General features: G+C 34.3%; 1 protein-coding gene across 1 annotated transcript in view; it reads right to left on the bottom strand.

The window, feature by feature from the left end:
- The window catches only part of VWC2L (von Willebrand factor C domain containing 2 like), a 160,916-nt gene that overhangs the window by 137,229 nt on the left and 1,670 nt on the right, over positions 1-22,017 (bottom strand). Inside the window, exon 2 of the mRNA XM_025442045.3 lies at positions 19,750-20,219. Coding sequence (XP_025297830.1) covers positions 19,750-20,139 — 390 coding nt within the window. The 5' untranslated portion in view covers positions 20,140-20,219. The remainder of the gene's footprint in view (positions 1-19,749; positions 20,220-22,017) is intronic.

Below are 22,017 nucleotides of genomic sequence, written 5' to 3'. Positions count from 1 at the left end.
ATTTTGTGTACTCCCACTGGTATAGTTCATTTTCCAGTTCTTTGTACCCTTCTCCATGCAGGCCAGATCCAGAGGAATAGCCATTGGGAGCTGAATAATTGATTTATAGAAGATATGTACTTCTGCTAAGAAAGAGAATTTCACTAGGGTATTTAGAGCATAAAGAGATTATCATGGAGCCATAGTGCTTTTTAACCTTCTGCAAATGTAAATTAGTAAGGAAACTCTAGTAGGTTGAAGTTAGGCTGCCATGAGGCTCACGTTCTTGGAAGTGTTGGCTTCTTTAGCTTGATAACTACACTCATGGATATCTGAGGGAAGCACTAACAGATAATGGCCCAGTAGAGACCCAGGGGCATCTGTGTGAAGCCATTGGAGACTGGATGTGTGTGCTCTGGAATTCTGAGAATTATTCTGAGGAAGAGCTAGGACTACAAGACTTGGTGATAAAAATTCACCTGATTTTTGAAGGGATTGTGAATGAGAAACATAAATTCGAAAAGTAAGAAAATCACTCCAGCCAGAGTGACATTGTCCATGAGTCCATTCCTGACCTTGACTTTACTCATATGCCACACCCTTCCTGGCCCAGAATCTCTTGTCAGACACATGTCATTTCCTCTTTTGTTTTCATTAAATTTTTCTTCCCAAATCTGTTTCAGTCCATTTCTTCTCAATCTCCATGTGTGCCCCAGCTCTGCTCTGAACACTCAGTCAAATTTAACCCATTGACCTTACACGAAAGGGCCTTCTCTCCTCTCCAGCCTTATCAGGACTTTGCCTATAGGAGCTCAGATACCAGTGATTTCTTGCCCAGCTTGACTTCCTCCACTGCCCCTGCTTTCTCCTGCACTTCTGAAAAAGACATTGCATAAGCAGCTCAGAAGTCCCTGGGAGTGAGCAATGTGCTACCTTGACATTAAGTTCAGTTTAAAAATCCTTCCCCCCTTGCAGCCTCAAACTGAAAGGTCTGGCACTTTGAATAATCTTTACATCTTAAGACTGAGCTGGTTGCAAAATTCCTTTTTATCAGGCTTTTCAATGTGAAAACTATAGATTAAATCTGAAAATGTCCCTGTAAAACCAAAGATTAAACAATAAAGCTATCCTTAGAGGAACAGAGAACACTGAAACAAGTACTTGGAAAAAAATGATCCTTACTTGCTTTTTTTTAGAAAAGCATGTGAAATTACAACTAGTACATGGCTTTTGTCAGCTAGAGATTTGGTAAGTAAGATGATTAAATGACACCACCCGAAAATCTTATACAAGAAAGATCTGTTCCTAAGAAATCTCACAGAACATTTCATTTCTGTGAGAGCTTTGGAAAATAAAGTAGTATTCACACTGTATTTACCTTTATATAAATTTTAATTGGAATTAAGATTAGAGGTCAAATGTATTCATGTTATGTATTAGATAATCTGAGTATGTTATGTCTGTTAGGAATCTGTACACCTTCTGCATAGGGGCTTTGAATATCGAATGTGGCACTCTGTTTAAGTAGAAACCATGCATTTTATCTGTAGTTCCTGCTATTGCTGAATATATTTGCATGGCAAATCCAAATGCTCTCCCAGCTGCCCCCAAATTTCAAAGGGGTTTCCTATTTAATATATATATTTTATATAAGTATTATTTATATAAATATTATTATATGTTATTTTATATAAATATTTTGTAATTAATAGAATAAAAGGGGATTCTTTTTTAAATACTGGTTTAGGTGACTAAGAATCTCCTTAGTATCAGAATGGAAGTATGACAATAGACATCATTTTTTCAGTGGTTAACTTCTGAAGACCCTGAAGCTGAAATCCCAATGCCACTGTCTGTGATTTTTGAGAAATTTGATTCTTAGAGAATTTGAGGGGAGGTACTAGAACCCCAGAAACAACAGAATGCTTCATGTTTTTTTAAAATGGAGAACATAGCTTGAGATCTAGTAACTTAGCTTATTAGAATAACTGAGTAACTCCAGAAAAATTGCCAAAAATGCTCTTTGTAAGAACTTGGAAGCAAATGTAGTCATCACTGACTTGACATAGGATTATGAGGACATGTTATTGCAGACCGGTTGCAGAGAATTCTTTAAATGTTTGTAGAAAATACATGTTTATTATGTGCTCTGAGTATGCTGAGATTTATTTTCCATATCGAGGAAAGCCTAGATGTTTGGTCTATATAACAATACTTGTGGCATCATTATTTATGTGGAGGCCATTCCTGGCATTTCCTTATAGAGTCCATAAGGAAATAGTCACAGCCTACCTGATTTGTTACCCAAATTAAAACCTCAAAGTGACAAGAGCATAGGAATGTTCAGTTTCCTATTTTAATTTGGTGAAGTTTAAGGTTACAGTATTCTTACAAGCTGAGAAACTCTGCATTAGGAAAATTAGAAAAAAATATTTCATTTAGTGGCTTTGTTTGGGTGGCTGTGATATTCTGGTTAGAAGACATTTCTCTGTAGCCTCAATACTTGAGTTCTAGTCTCAGATCCTTTCTCACTAGGTGTGAATCTTGGGAAAATTAGATAACCATTCTGTGCCTTAGTTTCTTAATCTATAACATGGGAATGACAGTATTACCAATCTCACTGAGTTATTGTGAAGCACATAAACTGTGTAAGAGATATTATAATACTATTATTATTATTATTATTATTATTAATCACTTGCATACTTATTGATGGATTTCTGAAAAAAATTCAAGTATAATGTCAGACTATAGCATAAGACTAGATTTAAAGGAATATGTAGGTTATTTTTCTTGAAAGTGGAATCTGATTACAGAGGTGGTTGCAATAAAGTTTTATAGAACTTTGTTTGTTGTAGGGTGGGGGAAGATTTGCGTACCAAAATAATTAATTAATTAGTTAATGTCAGAAATACATTGAAGAAAAATTGTTATTAGAAGCCTCCAGATAAAGACTAATTGTGAGTGGTGAAAATGTCGATTATAAATCATCCAGGGAAAAGAAAAGAAAAGCAACAAACTCATTTTCTTTTCTTGATGTCTCAACATCTAGATATCAAGTCAAATGCCCTTTCTCCAGGAAGGCCTTCCCTGAATATCTTTCCTTAGTCTCTCTCCATCACAGTGCCCATTCAGAGTTCTCATCAGTGCATGATATTATCTTACAGGTTTGATTATATGTTTGTTTATTTTTATCTGCCTTCCCTATGAATTATAAGCTTCTTGTAGCGTATTGCCATTGTTGTACTCTCAGCACCTTGAAGATATTTTAGCCCATAATAGACAGTAAATATTTGTTAACATGTACATAGTCCTTTACGCACTGTTTTCTGGTTTGTTAAGCCATACCTCTGGGCAGTTTCATCTATGCTTATCATGCATGGGGGTAGGATTCTGATTCAGTAAGATATTTGCATTTTATTTAAATATTATAAAGGACACTTTGTGGGGAAAGGTTTCTGACTGAGTCATGAAATAAGTATTTAGGTTCCAATATTATGACAGTGAGCATAAACTCTCTAAAGGCAATTTGAAATTCACAATATCCACTGTGTGGATCACTAGTTAAGTCAATCTTCAAGCACTCCATTGACTAAACTTCCTTGTAGTAGATAATTACAGACTTACTGCACTAGCAGATACCATGATAACTAAATTTAGGGTAAGAATATATGCAGGGGAATCCCTAAAAGGTCTGAGAAAAAGCTAGTTTTATTTTATAATGTTTGTTAAGTTTAACGGTTGCTTCTTAAACAAAATGATTTTAGTATATTGTAAATTATTTTTTCAGGCAAACAAAACACAACATTCCTGATTTTAAACAAGTCCAATTTCCTAAGGGATAAGTTAGATTACAAAGTCCAAGGAAACACATCCTGAATATTCTGAGGAATAAAGCTTGATTCCTAGAAAGCCTTTCATGACCATTGTTGAAGGCTGAAGCAATGGATGCATGCATGGATGGGATATATTCTAAGGGCCAAGTTTTAGCACACTGACTACTGTATCAATGGCTTTCCTTCTGACCAAGTGATATTAGGCTTCACAAACCATATGGTGCTCCATTTCATTGATAATTTTGGCAAAAATTCTCAAAGAGAATATAGCTCGGATTGCTTTTCTAAAAACTTCCCATTAAACAACTATTTAAAATTTGATCTCTACCAAGGAAAATATACTGCTTTAAGATGCACTCTTCTTTTAGAGATAATTTATGGCATAAATTTTATCACTTTATGGAACAAATCTCATTACTTTCAAACTGTATGAGAAATTTGGAAGACTATTTCAAAGTTGCTGATGCCTGTCAGGAATCTCACTGTTCACTTCATTAAAATATACATTAAATTACAGAGTACAAGAGTATTTAGCATCCACTGCCACTCCTGTAACCAGTAATTTGCATGCGGCAGATGTCACCTAATAATCAATAGAGCCAATGGATTTTAAACAAAATTCACAGTCCTCTGAAAGAAAACCCATTGTATCACTGATTAAAATGCTTCTCAGTGTCCTGCATCAAATGGGACTGTAGTGATCTCTTCAGTGATCTGCCCTATTGATTAGAGCACATTTGAAACACTGAGGTTGTAAGTCTTATCAAATTATGAACAGAGCTAGAATTTCTTTAAGAATTTTAATACTACTGAAGCAAACAGAAAACCAGATGCAATAGATTTTTTTTTATAATCTGTCAGCAAATGTGTATGATGTTCTCATTTGAGTAACAAGTTAAATAATAGGTGTTCTGGCTTCGTCTGAGAGTTGGTATTTTGATAATACATTCTGCAATATTATTTCTCAGATGTCTGTCAAATACCACTTTATGTTTCTTGAAAACAAACATTTTTAGCCAGGTGATTGTAAAGAGTACATGTACCTTTGCCCATGTAGGTATAATAAGCTCAAATTCAGAAAAAAAGATATATGAATTTAAAAGTTATTTATTAAGTCTATTTATTAATTGTGTATTATATATAGGATAAAGTATATAAAGTATACCAAGATAAACTACATATTTAGCCTGCCCTTAATAAATGCCAATCTAGAAGAGGAGCTAAGATATCCATGGAAAAAATTTTGACTTTGTAAAACAAATGATTTTTTACAAAAATAACTATTTATTTATTTTATTTATTCATGAGAGACATAGAGAGAGGCAGAGACATAGGGAGAGGGAGAAACAGGCTCCTTCCCTGTGGGGAGCCTCATGTGGGACTCGATCTCGGGACACCGGGATTACAACCTGAGCCAAACACAGATGCTCAACCACTGAGCCACCCAGGTGCTCCAGTCTTTCTATTTTTATTTACATTTATTCTGACCCTAATGTAAAACACAAGGATATTGCAAAGCAGTTGAAATACCCAGTCTAAAATTATTATTAAGTTCAAAAATTTCACTCAGTCTTGAAATTTACCATTATAGTTCCAACACAACAGTGACATCATATTAATTATTTTTTCTTTAAAAATATATTTTCCTAGGGGCATATGAATGGTGATCAGTTACGTATCCGACTCTTAAATATGGCTCAGATCATGATCTCAGGGTTGTGAGATTGAGCCCTGCTTCAGGCTCCACGCTCAGCACAGGGTCTCTTAAGTTTCTTTCTCCTTCTGCCCCCCTCCCCCAAGTAAATATATCTTTAAAAAATATTTTTTCCTAAACTATTTAAACATATTTTGGCTTATTTTTAAATAGCAGGCAACTTTACAATTATATACTGTCTATTTTAATAAACCGATGTTATGGAGAACCATTTTTTTCTGAATATTTTCAAAGAATTTCATGACAATAAAATACAGCTTCTTCTGAAATAAGAATAGCATACAGAAAAATAAACTATAGATAAGGAGAATGTAAGCAAAAATATGTTTCTTTAGTTGCAGTCACAAATGTATTTCTTTTAAATAAACATAATATACTTATTAAGGAAATATCAGTATGTATTTAAGAAAAAAAAGAAAGGATGTTTTAGCATTCTCTACAATCTTCAAAGGAGAACCCAAAGGTATAGACGAAGGCTAGAGCATTCACAATGAAGTAAAGATTTTGATAAAGTGTCACACCTATCCTTGTGTGAATAGCCTAGGAAAGCAGAAGCCTTTAATCCTTCACTGATAAGCTGGAGTGACTCTTGGCTTTGGTACAAAAAAAGCCCTTGACAATGAACAGAATATTTTGACTAGAGCCTGTATATCTCCATGCTAAGGATGCTCTACTTATCACCTATTTATGCAATAGGAAAAAAATGAGCAACTGTATAGCTCCAAAACTTTCCTGTCGACACTGAAAAGAACAGATTGTTGATAGCAGTTAAAAGCCAGTCATCTACAGTAGCAATAAAACAGGGCCATGTGTGCGTGGGGGAGAATTCATCACCGTTAGAATTCTACAGCCTGAGAGAATCATGTTAAGAGGCAAATAGGACCAGTCATATTCTATGAGAAACATTGAAAGGAAGTGCCTTGCAAGGATGTCACCGAACTCAGGGCTCTTCAGAGTATAGGAGGTGAAAGTCTTAGGCCTGGCATAACCAAATCCATTTGTATTAGGAGTACCGATCAGATTACTAGTTCAGAAGTATCGCTTTGCCACTGTCTTGGAATTTCTCTGGGCAAAAATTTACTAAAGGTTGAAATCTTTTCTTCCTTTTCCACTTGCTGGCAACATCGCACTTTTACATATTACAAAGAGGCAGTAATTAAAAATACAGTGAAGTGCTTTATAACTGCTAATATTAAAATATATTAATTTCCAATTTTAAGTCCAAACAGCAATTTCCTTCTGAATTTTGTATTTCATTATTTGATGGCATAAGTCATAGCTTACCTCAATCCAAAAAATATGTTGAGATGGCTTATGGGCAATAATATGAAAGTATATTTTAATTAAAAAAAATCTTGACCAAGTAATGTCTTGATTAGTCCTTTGACTTTGGTTTGTATTTCTTTTGTGCAAGACACAGCAGAAGCAGTCACAACTTTGAAACTGTGTATAAGAATGGCTAGTGCTGGGGCACCTGAATGACTTAGTTGGTTGAGTGTCTGACTCTTGATTTTGACTCAGGTCATAGTCTCAGGGTGGTGGGATTGTGCCCTACGTCAGGCTCCATACCCTGATTCTCTCCCTTCCTCTGCTCACTTTCTTGCTCTCTTTTTTCCCTTTTTCTCTCTAAGAAAGAAAGAAAGAAAGAAAGAAAGAAAGAAAGAAAGAAAGAAAGAAAGAAAGAGAAAGAGAAAAAGAAAAAAAAGAAAAGAAAAGAAAAGAAAAGAAAAAAGAAAAGAAAAGAAAAGAAAAGAAAAGAAAGAAGAAAGGCTAGTGCTATCCCCAATGCAATCTGGCCGTATGACAATGTGGAATGAACACCTTTGGAGCTCAGATCCTGCCATCAAAGACTATTGTTTTATCTTAGACCACTTGAACCTGAGTTTTCCCATTTTTAAGATGTAGATAATAACAACATAGTAATAGGGCTCTAATTTTGCCACTGGATTCTTAGCAGAATGAAAGGAAATTATGTAATAACTGTGCAGCATTCATTAAAAGGCCCTCATTGTTGTCTTAGCTTTGAATTTGACCAGTGTTATTTATTATTTTTTTTATTTCTCCATTTCCAACGGCCATGTATTTCTCAAGGGAATGTATTGGTTATCAATTATTTTTATTAAGTAACGGCATGATCTCCAGTATTAGTTATTTGAAATATTTGATTTGTAAAGAATATACCTATTAGAGTATTAAAAGCAATTTGGATTGCATCTCTAAAATGTAGCAATGTATGCACTCCTATTGTGGTTAGATGAAGATGGCATTGGGCAACATTTTTAGATAATTAATTAGATTCTTATTTACAGGATGAAACTTCAATCTTTAATCAAATTCTTGGCTCAAACAGATTTTAACTTTTTTTTTTGGAATCTTGATTTAGGTATGTTCTAGCTTCAGTGTGGATGTCTTAGAGTCTCATTAACAAAAGGATAATTCTCTGTGACTGTCCTTTTTCTCCTTAGTGGAGCTTTCTAACTCTCAGCAGTCAAAGATTTGCTATTTTAGCAGGATTTTATTTTTAATGTTGGGGGGAAATTAGTTAGGCTGAATACTTTTAATTTTTTCCCTGTCATATTTGAGAAGGGGAAATAAAACTAATATATAATGAAAATAAATGGTGTTCTAGAGAGCTGTGGTTATTCTCTCACTATAAAGAAAAACAACTTCATTTGGTAACTACTGGAAGTTGACTATGGTATTTCTAAGACTGCAAAAATCATTATTAAAATCCATGGTTTGTTGATGTTGTTGTTAAATCTGTTTTTCACTGATGAAAAAATTTAGAAAAACCCTCTAAATTTGCAAAAATATTCCTGGGCAATTCTCACTGCATTCTGAACACAGCTGTTATTAATTTTTAATGGATCGGACTGTGGTTTAGATTCATACTTCTTCACGACAATGGGAGTTTTAAAAATGAAAGAAATTGAGCCCTGTAAAACGTGAGGCTGGGGGAGAATTTTCCTTATCTTAGCATGTATACATTTCCACCAGAAAGATACAGGACTTAATATGAAATATTTCAGAGTTATAATTGAACTGTTATAAAAGAATATAGGGCATGTAGACCCATGAAAATGAAGCCATCTCTTGTAAAACATCCTTAGTGAACTTGTGGAAGCTGGTCAGGTATAATGAGAAGAGCACTAGAGTTAATCAGAAGCCCTTCCTTTTCATTTATAAAATGAGAATAAAAATATCTTGGAACTAAATAATTCTTGAGGGAACACCGGTGCAAAATATTTTGTAAAATTGTCAGCTATTATTTCGTGTTTGCCTCAGGCATAGATCTGGTTGTGTCACTTTCTGATCTGAGCCCCTTGGTGGCTCCCTGCTCAGCCCAGGCTTTGGTCCAAACTCCTTGGCCTGGCATTCACATTGTGAGCTGGACCCATGTCTCCTGCTCACTCTGGTGTCTCTTGTTTTGTTTCCCCTATATCTTATGCTCTGGCCACTTGGGTTAACTCATTTTTCTCTTTATGTGCTTTGTACTTTCTTTTGCCAATGTTCCAATTTTTGTCTGAAATATTTTCTGTGTGCTGAAACCCCCACTCTTAAGATATCTTAAGTCCTCCAGACTGAATTCCCCGCTTTCTTCATATGAGTTCCTAGTACAGTCATCACAGGCCACTTGCTATCTATTAGTGTGGTACCTGTATTCCTTCCTTTGATAGACTAGGAGCATTTTGAGGGTTAGATTTATGTCTGACATATTTTGGTACAATCCACGAAACCTACCACTTCTCCACATGTCAGTGATATTTAGAATATTTAATGAAATAAAACTATGGATTGTGTGAGTTGACTTGAAAAGATATAATAATTAACTGAATACCTAAGTAAGCAGACAGTATACATATTTTCATTTATTAATATAACAGGAAATATATTTATTATATTACATTAAATTAAAAATACCTACTTGTCACGCTATTAAAGGAGAACACAAGGTAGATCAAAATAATGGAAATTTTTATCATCTTTGCTTATCTGTTTCATCTGAGAGTTCTCAGTAAGTGGAAAGGTATTAAATTATTATTAATCAGTACAAAGAACAATGCTGTACTGCTTGAAGGCAAGTGTGCAAAGAGATATATGGCTTAATATTATTGTTGTCAAGTATGTAACAACAATTAAAGTAGGCAAATCTAATGCTTTTTTAAAGTTACGTATGTGAAAAGAGATACCCAAGGCCACCTTCAAGTGAAGTTGGACCTTTATCTGTATCCAAAGAATGTTTAACCTTCAAGAATGAAGATTGGAAAGATTTGATGACAGCACAGCTTGAAAGAAGTAATAGGGGAGGAATAATCTTATCATAGATCTGGGGTTGGCAAACTTTTTCTGTAGAAGACCAGATGGTAAATATTTTTGACTCATGTGACTCCTATGGTCATTGGAACAACTACTCAATTCTTCAATGCAGCCTAAAAACCACCGTAGACAATATAGAGATGAATAAACATAACTGCCTTCCAATAAAACTCTGTTTACAAAAGCAGGTAGTGAGCTAGATTTGGCTTATGGATGATGGTTTGTCAATCTCTTAGATTTTTTTTTTTGTTATATGTAACTGGCATGATGGTGATGAAGTAATTTTTCAGTTAAATTGTTTTATGCAACACATATTAATCACCATAAACAATCACACTACTTTAAATGTTGGGCACTTTAAAAAGAGCCAGAAAATAAAAGATAAGCTGAGACATATAGCTATGTGTCATTAACTGCCCGTAAGAGTCAAATAAAGAAATTAGGGTGTCTTGAATCATTAGTAAAGTATTTCTTAAACTATGTTTCATTGAACTCTTATGAACCTGAAGATGTTAATAGATGTTCTGAGAAAAAAAAGTGTTCTTCTGTCACATAAATTTGTGAAGTCCTGTATTAAAATACAGTTTAGTGGTAATAGTAGTAAAAGTGTCAGGTAGTTTTTTATGAATTCCTTATTGTATGCCAAGTAGTTTCTACTATTGTCTCTCTTTTAGAGGTGTGTACACTAAAACCTACAGAGGTAAAGTAATGCATACCTAGGTCACTTGGCTGGTAAGTGGTAGAGCTACTCTAAAATCCAGTTTTCACCTCCCTGTCAAGCTCATAGGTGTTGAATAATACATACTCTCAAACAAACCTTTTAAAAATGCTCAAGCAGTGTCAATATACTAATATGCACTTCACATTTCTAAGAACCATTGAAGGATACATCATTTCTTAGATTTACTTGACCATGAAAGAAAATCAGAAATCCTTACTAAGAATATAACAGAGTGCTGGTGTTCCCTAGAAAAGAGTCTGGAAGAGGTTACATTCATCATGACGGTGATTCCTAAATCTAGCTGATCATTAGAATAATCTGGGAAACTTTAGAAACACATAAATTTAAATAATTTCAATCGGAATTAGGGAGAGGTCAAGGAATCTGAATTTTTGAAACATTCCTTCCTGAGATGGTACTGTTCATATGCTAGTTAAGGGATATTCCGTTGTCCTAATGCCATCGAACTAGAGTTTTCTGCATTCCTCATCCATTTTTCACATTCCATTCCTGCCCTATCATGAGAATCAGGTGTTTGCAGAGTGACATCAAGAACATGAATCCTCAGTTCCTAAAATCACCAAACATATGGCAAAAGCCGCTAATTTAGTTTGTTATTTCCTAGTATAAAGTAGTATCCATGAAAATAAACAGGCATTGTTAATCTAATGGAATTTTATTTTATTTTGGCCTATATCACTTGGTTTAATTATAGAATTTTTCATTTTTAGACAAAGAATCCCTTTTTACCAGAGCCTTTGCAAACTTAGATTCTTTTTGCAAATTGTACTGTATCTATGTCAGGGACTGATTTTAGATATGCCAATATTTTATTGTTCTTGTCTACTTGTAACTCTGGGTTGTCATGGTGATAGGTCCTGATATCTCATTTCTATAGACAATTAGCTGAAATAAATCTTTGCATCCAACATATTTATTGGAAAGGAAGATGCAAATGAGTGACATTTTCTTGTTAAACCTGAAGATAGTAAAGTGTAGAAAAAAAGATCACAGGAAAGCAATGGATTAATACTGCTTTTGCAAATAATGAGCTATGTCATTATAGTCTTTTCAGTAAGTTTCAGTTGGCCTTTGTTTTATCAACTGTTAAATAAGGACGTTAGACAAAATAATTTTTTTTTTTAGATCTAAAATTCTCTGGTCAACTCTTTAAAGTAGGAAGGATCTGAACTGCAAAAAAAAAAAAAAAAAAGGAAACCATAATGCTTGCCTTTATAAATAAAAGATTATGTGCAAAGTCATACTAGAAATCCAGCCTCATGCCAAGAAGCAAAAGTAGTAGTCAAAGGTCAATATTAAAACAAAAGGATGGAAAAATCCCAAACAACTCATATTTAAAAACACACACAGCAAAACCTTGAGCCTGTAAAATTGTTAAGCTGCAAATTAATATGTGATCTTATAATTTTCAAGTTCTCAATGCTATTAATTTTTCATAAGACATATATGACATTATTGTGTCTATCCTATAGTTAGAACAATTAAAAGTATTTGAGTTTTGTTTACAGTCACATGACATAATGGGGGGAAAATTAAAAGTTGTTTTCAGTGGACTTTTTTCCACTTTAGGTAGCTTTCTACAGGTATAAAATAATATCATCTGAAAACTTTTTAAGGGGATGAATGACTTTTCTTGTTACTTTAGTACTTTATTCACTCTTTTCATGGTGTCATTAAATCCTTGCAAAGAAGGCTTTATTGTGGTATGCTATACAGCAGGCTGGAGGCATCCAGAAAGGATGGTGTGTTGGAGTGAAATTACTGATGCTAATCAGCAGTGATGATAAAAGTCCAAAGTACAGACTCTAAAATAAGCCAGCTTTTAATTAATAACAGCTATTTTTGAGAAAGATGCTCTGGATAAACCAACCTACTGATCACTTCAAACCGTCTCTTAGTTATTTGCTTCAAGCTTTTCCTGGAAAGCTTGGCAAAGTACAACTAAAAAAATAAACCAGTAAGTTTTTCTTGTGCTGCCCTTCATAAAACACACTGCTTCATATATAAATCAAGTTGTAGAAAAACAAAACCAAGCAAAAATGTGGTCAGGGTGAATAAGGAGTTAGAAACAAAGGATTTGCCTAAAGTAAGATTTTCTTCAAGTAAGAACTTCCCTGGTCCCTTAAATTTCTTTCACAACGCACAGACGTAAACACATATACACATTTGCAAATCACTGCACGCATGGAACAATGTCCACTGAGATGATGTATGTTAGAATAATCTAAACAATTTGTATAGAAATATGTAGACCTTGTTATGAAATGAGATGTGAAAAACAGAAAAAATTATGCTTGTTAATATCATACCACTGACTCACCATATGTTTTGGTGAGTAAAGCCACTGTTAAAAACAGGCTAATTTTGAAATTATCCATAGTCTTGTACAATTGGTTTGAAAGTTTGAAAGAGAGACTACCAGGTCTCTCTTTTCAGCTTCATTTTCTCATACTGTTGGAGCATAAGGAGTGGGCAGCAATGTCTGTAAACAGCTGATGGCTGACCTCAAGTCTGGGGTAATCACTAACAGTGACAAGCTCCGCAAATCTCAGATGTGGCTGCAAATCAAACACTGATCACCCCCTGTGCACGGGGCACAGAAGCCCAGTCACAAATCTCTGTAGTCATACTTATCACACAGTTATCACCATTAACAGCAGCATCTTGCAATATGAAGGACAGCAATAAATATCAGTGGGTTAGCATGAAAAACTATTCCAACATAGAGCTAGCTGACCATTAATTCTCTTAAAATTTAAACTGTAAGCAGACTATTTTACCCCATTCAGGGGTTAACTTGGAAGCCATTTATTCCTACAATTGTACTCCTTCATATTAAAAGTGTTCAAAGAAGAGGATCATTCCCAATTATCCAGAGCTTTTGAAAGACTAAATTATTTTTTAAAATCTGATCTCCCATTTAGTGCAGTTCTATAGAGTTAAACAATGCCGAGTGAGCACCATATAAAAATAGTGAGAGGAGTGAGAGGAACTTTATAAATTTAAGTTTTAACAAAATTGATTTCTAATCTCTGAAATTGGCCAGAGATTATACAAATTAAGTAGAAATTCCACCGTTGTTTACAAATATGGGAATTCCCCATGGAGAATATCCACTTTGAACCTGTTAGTTCTGCCTGCTGGGGCTGACCCTCAAATAACCCTAACTGATTAGCATTGCTTAATTTTTGTTATTTTGTAGCAACTTGAAAGGAGAAGCCATTCCTGCATTCACTCAAAGGCAATTTTAACATGAAAAACCACCACATACTCTGCAAAACAGAAACTGTATTTTGCAAAGTCAGTGATTATGGAATTCTCAACCTCTCAACAAAGATCCCCAGTTATCTTTGTTGTATGAAATTTTGATGTTTTCTAGGACTTTCTTTGGATGGAATCCTACGAATTCCATAGTGACTCCATTTAACCATTTGTAGAGAATTTGTAAACCCTATCTTGGAAAAAATCTCACTTTAAACATCCCACTCATAGTCTCAAAATCTACCTATTTCTCTGTTATTGCAATAAATAGTACCTTCACACCTCTGGAAAGATGGATTCTGTATCCCTTTGCTTAGCACACAAATCTTAGTTTCTGTGCGTTTCACCGAAACTGATGCAATGGCAGAGGGTGTGGGATGCAGTGAACTGTGTTTCTGCAAAGTGTTAACTGTCCCTCAATTGAGATTTCTTCATAGCTCCCATTTTTTCCTGTTCTTTCATATATTTGATCATTAGCTCCTGGTTTCATTCTTTCTACATTTTAGAACAAACCAACATCAAACAAATCACCCAGACCTAAATTCAATAATCCTTTCTACCCAAACACTTCCACAGATTTAATATTGCCATATTGGACATTCATGATGGGGTCACGGATTAATGAAAAAGCTGGAAAGACTGTATTCCTGTGAATATACCCAACGAAGGCAAGTCGATTCTAAACCTTAACTGGCACTGACATTTGTTATGTGTGTGATGATTTGGCAAAATACTCCAAGTGATTACTTTTCTGTACACTTTGCTGCTTTCTTTAAGATCTAAATATGAAATATAAATTCTAGGGCAAAAACTAGGCAACATGTTTGCTTAAAGCAACCACATATGTAGAAAATATGCAGCATGAGAACATGATTCAGAAAACTGAATCTTTTAAAAATAAAAATCAGCCACCTGATCAACTGTCTTTGGTTTATAGTGAGAAAAGCCACAAAGGCCAGTGCCTACAGAGAAAGGCAGGTCGTGGGCAAATCCAAATCCTGAATTAGGGATACTTGGTGTTGCCTCTATAAAATCCCTTTAAAATGAGACAGGCTATGCAAAGGCTCTTTCAGCTACATATAGTATAACCTTCAGTGTCTGACCTAAACTACATCAGTGTAAGTTTCAAGGTATTAAAGAAATCCAAAAAGGCTAATTCTTTCTGAGTGAGAGTTATAAAGATACTGAGCAAAAGAAATTATTTCTCCCTTTGGGAAACCCAGCATGAGATAGATAGTTAAATACCAAGCCAAAGCTGATAGAGTCTATGTTTCCAATCAACTTTTTTTTTTGTAGGAAATGCTATTGTAATTTATTACTTATGCTTCTTATGTCTTAAAAAGTAGGTTCCAGTGTCATGCCTGGGTATACATAAAAGAAAGATGAGAACCTACTATACAGTGACCTTTATCTTAATACAATATTACCAGAACACTGAAAAATTTAGAGTTTTCAAAAAGAATACAGAGAACACATTTTCAAAGCTTGAATCAGTAAATGAAGAAAAAAAATCTTTACAAAATAACATCACTTTCTCATCAGATAACACATGTGGATCAATTTACATTTGAATATCATGATCTGAAAAGATTAAGCAGGGACATATGTTTTGCAACTGTATAGAGTGAGACAGAGCTACTAAAACACCCACTAGGTGGTCACTGTAACAGGCATGGAGATGGAATCCAAGAGGAGACCGGTTAGGAAGGAGTAGTAAGGAGGAGAAAGCAAGATGGAAATGAGCAATGTGTGTCACCTTTAGTTACCCAAAGAGTACTCTTTATCTGAAAATTGAGTGCTTCTTTAATTAAAAGGAAGAGATCAACACATAAGCAAAAAGAAACTAAGGCATTTTAAAGGAACTCATAATTTTTTTTTATTCTGTGGATTTAATTAAGATCTGACCTATTACATCATTCATCAACAGTGTATTGAATGCCTATTATGTGATTCACATGGTGCTGGGACTGGGAACAGGAGAAAACACTGTCCCTAGCCTCAAAGAGTTCACTTCTAGAGGGAGAGACAGGTGGTTTCACATTCTGTTATTGCAGTGTGGTCAAGGCAGTAGAGGTGATGGAGAGCTTAGATTCTGCAGGCAAGCTACCTAGGTGTGAATCCTAGTTCTAGTTTAGAGCTGTGTGATGTTGGACAAACTACCTTATACTTTGGTGTTTCAATTTTCCTATCCGTAAAAAAAGGTGCTAATTAAGGTATCATCATCATAGTGTTGTTATGAAATGAAATAAGTTGTGATACACAGGTCTTGATAGTATCTGGATATGATTTCTGTTCCTGTTTATAATGGTGTGAGTAGCATGCTGTGGAAACATAGAGGAAGGCTGTGAGACCCAGCCCAGGATGCTGCATAGTACAGGGCTGTCCAGGTGAGATAAGATTTAAATGGAGTTTTGAAATAGTCTAGTAGGATTAACACAGGAGCACAGCGGTGAAAAAAGAGGCAGGGAAGAGAAATCACTGAGAGTTTGGGATACTTGGAGAAATTGATGAGTAGAATTGAGTCTCTAGTAGGGAATTTAGGTTTTTATCTTGAAGACACTCCTGTTTTTATCCTCATGCATGCTGGTCATCTCATTCTCTGTGTTCTGCAACAGCCCTACTTCCCTAGCCATTAATTTCTCTTTACCTCTATTCAGTTCTATACTTGGCTAAAAGGTAATCTTGTTCTAAAGACACATTTAAGTAGGTCATCTCTGTGTACAAGCTGCATTTTATCCCTTGTTATTCTTTAGACTGAATTTAAATATTTTGGCCTGATATTCAAGTTCTCCTCTCTACTGTCCAAAACATATCTACAAATTTACCTCTCTTATTATAATAGCGTAATAGTAACACCCAGCTTTCTGTTATTTCCATCTCCCTCCTCTCTACAGATTTCATAGTAATCTCTGATCTTGCTCAAGAAGTTTCCTCTTTGGAATTTTAATCTATCCAGATCAATATGAATTACTTCCTTAAGAACAGGCTCAACTTTGACCATGCTGAAGAACAAGAAAGTTTGTCCAACCAAACCTCATACCATGTTGATGGGCTTCTGACACCACAGTTCCTTTGTGTTGAGCTTCACAATCACATACTTGAAATTGTTTTTTCTCTCCATTCCCTTTCCATATTCTTCATGCCTTCCTTATGAGTGGAGATTTTGCCTTCCAGGTATCTTACTTTCCAGGGTACATGCATCTACAGTGTCTTGTACACCAAATAGCCCCAAAATGTTTGTTGGACCAACATATGTAAAAATATATAAAACCTTCTTAATAACATGCCAAGATAATTATGTGAAAGTTCCATTTATCTTTTGAAATTAGTTACTTGTCTCTTATAAGCTAAATTGGAAGAGAATAAAATAATATTATGGCTGATATTTACTTAGGTATATATAGTACACTTAGATAAATAGAGCCTTTAAAAAAAGTATTGGAATCCTTTCAACTGAGTGACTTTTAAAGATGAGCTTCCATAATAAAATGTAGGCAAAGACATAGAAGAACTGTAAACTTAGAGGAAGTCCACGCACATTAGAGTTAAGGAGAAAGGGAACAAGCATTTAGTCAATATCTGTTGTGTACCAGTCATCACAAGGTTGCTATTTTTTCATAAATTATCTCATTAACTCTAATATCTCCTCCCAAGAAAAGTAACTATAATTATGGCCATTTTACGGCTAATGCCACTGTGACTCATAAAAACTTAAGGAGTCTTTTCAAAGTCTTACATCTATATGATAAATTTGGGATTTGAATCCAGATCTATCTGACTGCTGAGTCCAAGTTCTCTGAGAGGTTGTTAGAACAGCAGTATTTAAAAGTGGGTTAAATAACAAGATGATTTTGGACAAGTAACAAACTTTCTTGGACTTGGTTCTTCATTCTTATGGGCTAACCCTAGATAATCACTATAGCTCTTATAATTCTAAATCCTTGCAAAAGAGTGGCAGCTGTTTTCTTTCATTCATTTTTTTTCTTTCTTTTCTTTTTTTATTGAAAGTCTTTATTTTCAATTTTCTTTATTGAAAATTTAACAATCTCATGGCATAGAGAGTCAGGTGGAAAAGTTGTACACATCATTTGGTGATAGATTGACTATAGCAGGGACATATAATTAGAGTGAAGTATTTATTAACTTTTTCTTTATATCTTATTGTTTGAGATGGTAAGATAGGTATTACCTTTGTAATAAAATAAAAATGTAATAAATAGAGGAAAAACTGTAGCGTTTTTAGTAGTGAGTTGACTAAATTCAGATAGTTTCTTATTTATTAAATATTAATGACCAAATTACATAAATCTCAGAAATTTTATTCAATGTACTCTTTTGCTTGGGTTAGGCTATTCTATAATGTCTCTTTGCACTCTAATCTCAGCAAGTATTTTTGTTAAAGAAGAGTGAAATGATTCTAGAGTCATGTCTAGAATCAAATTGTATTGAGTACCTGCATTTACTTTCATTACTCTAAAAGTAAAAATAGCTATGTCAAGATGTATCCAATATTTTATAGATCATAAAGCTGTTAATAAATGTACTATACTGTTAAACTATTACTTGTTGTAAATAATGGTAATTTTGCTAGACTTTTAAGCTTTTTACTTCTCAGTATCGTACAACAAAATATGGTAAGCAGATGAAAGAGAAGAGCCTAGAATAACATTTATATACAAAGTTGAATGTGATAACTGTTAAAATTCCCTTCATGTCCTAAGATTATCTAGTTAAAGTGATTGGGTTTTCTTGGGTAAATTACAACTGGTTTGAACCTATAACCTGGAATGGACTGAATTCAATGAAATGTCAATACATAGAATACTCTGATCATGATCAGTTTAAACCTTTCCCCCCCCACATATTGATTTCTTCCAGCATTTGACTCTTGTAAAGAAGGGAGTTGGGTTAGTGCTAACAACTGAACATTCTTCTGAACAGTGACACTGAAAACTAGCTATATCTTCTTTTGCTTATAAGATTCTGAACACCTTTCACAGAACTTGGTTAGATGAAATGAAAATTTTTCATATCAAGCCATCAGTATGACAGCCACTCCAAGGCACAAACTGCCATTACATTTAAGGGGAACATTCTGATACAATAATTTATACCCTCAGGGTTCAGATCTGGTTTGTAGGACATCCTAATTACAACTAGCTGTTTGAGAAAAGAGACTCAAAGCAGAGATAAAAATGAACTCCAAATTACTTGAAAATATGACATAAGCAAAAAAGAAAGATTATGAAATACTATGGAAGCTGGAATAATAGTACCTCCCCCTTTTTAATACCTTTGACAACAAACTAGGACAAAAATTCAGTTCTCTTTGGGGGCCTGCAAGTAAAAAAATCTAATGAGCAGAGAACAGAATGGGGATGGTGCTCTATAACAAGTAGGCCCAATGCATATTCTTAATATATAGACCACAGCTCAGAAGTGTGTCTCCTTAGCACTTGCATTTCCACATACTAAATAGAATTCTAGACCATAGTTAAATGACTCCCAATACAGGCTTATAAGCCACACACACGTAAAAAGATCTTACAATATTTAAACATTAGCTTTAAATAAACACATGATCTATAAACATAATTATTTCCCTCAGAAAACATATTTTGTAATAACACAAAGGAAATGATTGAGGGCAATAAAAGATGTTAAGCATGCCCAGAATACTTCTGAAGGAGGAGGTTATCGTGAAACCTTCAAGACACCTATCAACAAGCCAGTTGGTTCTTTGTTGACCACAGCGGTACGCAGGCTAACTGAAATCACAATACCGTAAGTTAAGGGGTAATTTAAAAGTAACTTTTTCCAACTCTAATTTTAATGTAGTAATCTATGAAATACATGGTGTGAAAGATTAGTATTGAATGAATATGGAGGGTAACTCATACCTTAAATTCCTCCAAGATTTTGTAATTTTTCCCATGATATTCACAAAAGTTTTTCACTTCTTTGCACTCAGGGCAGCATCCATTGTGTTCCACTTTAGTACACTTTGGGTGAATTTTAGGGCATTCTGGCTGGTCACAAACAGGTCCATCCAGAGCACAGACACATGGACAGTTGGAATGCCCTGGGAAAAAGCGTTCTCCCAACTTGTATACAAAGCCGCTGTCATCCACACACCCTTTCCCTCGATAGTCATCAAAGATCAGATTGTCATTACTGGAGGTCTGGTCACCTTCATCAGCAGGGTAGTCTTCATGACTGATGGCAGCAGAGGTGACTGATCCAAGGATGACCAACAGAAGTATGCAAGCTTCATGAATATGAAGAGCCATCCCCCTCCTCAAAGGCTTCTGGATGTGCTCCTAATATTAAATATACTCAGCTCCTTCCATGGGAATACAAGAGGGGTAGGCTGAAAATAAATATTTAAAAAGAAGAATTTGACATATATAGAGAGAATATGGATTTACATAAGCCCTTGTTCTTAATCTGTTTATTTGGGATCTGTCTGGAAGACACTCAGACCTCAAATAGACTAAGTTCATGCAACTATCTATGCTTCTTATGAAGTTTGGGGAGTTTATTCTTGGCAATACATGCATTAAAATTTGTCCTTTATTCCACCTAGGAATCGTAAGCTCAGATTTACCCTCTGAATTTCCAAGGTTTGGCTTTGTTTAAATTGTAGAAGTGGTTTTACTGAGCCTCAAAAGGTGATTACAGTAGTTACAGATGGCTCAAGAATGTTGGAATCCACATTCTCTATTATTCCTTAAGCTGGATTAGTCAGTGATAGAATGTATATGATATAATTATCTGTATAAAAACTAAGAGATTAGTGAGAAAACATCTACTTCTAAAAGAAAGAGAAGAGACCAATAGTCTAATATAAATTATAATTGAGATGAGCTAGTATAAAGGTCTTCCTACTTCACTCCCATAACTGGAGAATAGCAGTGGTCTCAAATGTATTTCTTGTTTCAGAAACCATAAATATGGATTTTGGAACATAGCTATTAAGAAAACTAGTACAACCATTCCACAGTGAATAAGAGAAAAATTTAAATAATAGTGCAAGAGAACTCCATGTATTGAAAAGGATTTACTAAAAATAAATTTATTTGTTATCATTGTCCACAACTTTATTTTACTCAGGAAGTAAGCTCCTAGTGGGCAGGAAAGATGCACCTGAGATTTTTTTTTAATGGCAATTTGAATCTAGTATTTATGGAATGCTATTTGAATTAATTACTTCAATGTAAAATATATACCATTCACATAGTCTTGAGGATATACCTTTCTTTTTGACATCCCAAACATATTTGCATTTGGTCAATTTGCACAAAAATGCCAATACAAAACTATTTATTGAAATTCCTTAAAGTAATGATGAGGTGTTGCCTTTCACAGAAAATATGTATGATTAATTTAGTGACATTGACTCTTAAAAGCTTCACTTAGTGTTAGTGCTTGGTGTGGAGTGTTAGTAGTGGGCTCTTATTTAAATGTTTAGGGTGACTAACTCATACAAAGGCTTTGGGGAAACTGTGACTTTAGACACTAATAGGTAAGAAAAAGTGTTGTCGGATAGTTCATTTATCTATCTAAATGCTATTGGCTTTATGCCAATGTTGCTCAGACTGTATATAGGACATTCTCAGATAATTTATAAATGTTATTTGTTGGTATATTTTCAGAATATAATGAGTAATGATAAATCATCCCTTTTCAGTATAGCATATACAGGTGATCATTTAAAAACATGATAAAGATGACATAAGGATACTTCATCAACTATTATATTTGCATTTTAAGTAAGTTATGCAAATTATCTTATGCAAAGTAATAGTAAAATGGAAGGTAGTATATTTATGCCCTCCTTTAAGAGAAAACTGCTCTCTCATATTAGAATTCCTTTTGGGTAGGTAATGATAAAAGAGAGAGATTTATTTTAAAATATGTCAAAAATAATGAGTCATGACAGAACAAAAAAAATGCAAACCTATAATTCTACTTGAGAAGCTGGAAGCTCCCTTTGACAAAGCATTTTTTTCTCTTAAATTACTACAGAGGCCACAAACATAACAGAAGCTTCTGAAAAAAGCATAAATATATATTTTACTGATTAAACCATGCATTTATACATCTCTCACATATTTAGAAAGTTTATCTTGGAAGAAAGGAATCTATTGTGCTTCCTTATAGTATTC

The sequence above is a fragment of the Canis lupus genome, chromosome 37 (assembly GCF_003254725.2).
Source record: "Canis lupus dingo isolate Sandy chromosome 37, ASM325472v2, whole genome shotgun sequence".
NCBI classification, from domain to species: domain Eukaryota; kingdom Metazoa; phylum Chordata; class Mammalia; order Carnivora; family Canidae; genus Canis; species Canis lupus.
Note: the sequence above shows the minus strand (reverse complement) of the source record. Positions and strands in the feature narration are given on the sequence as shown.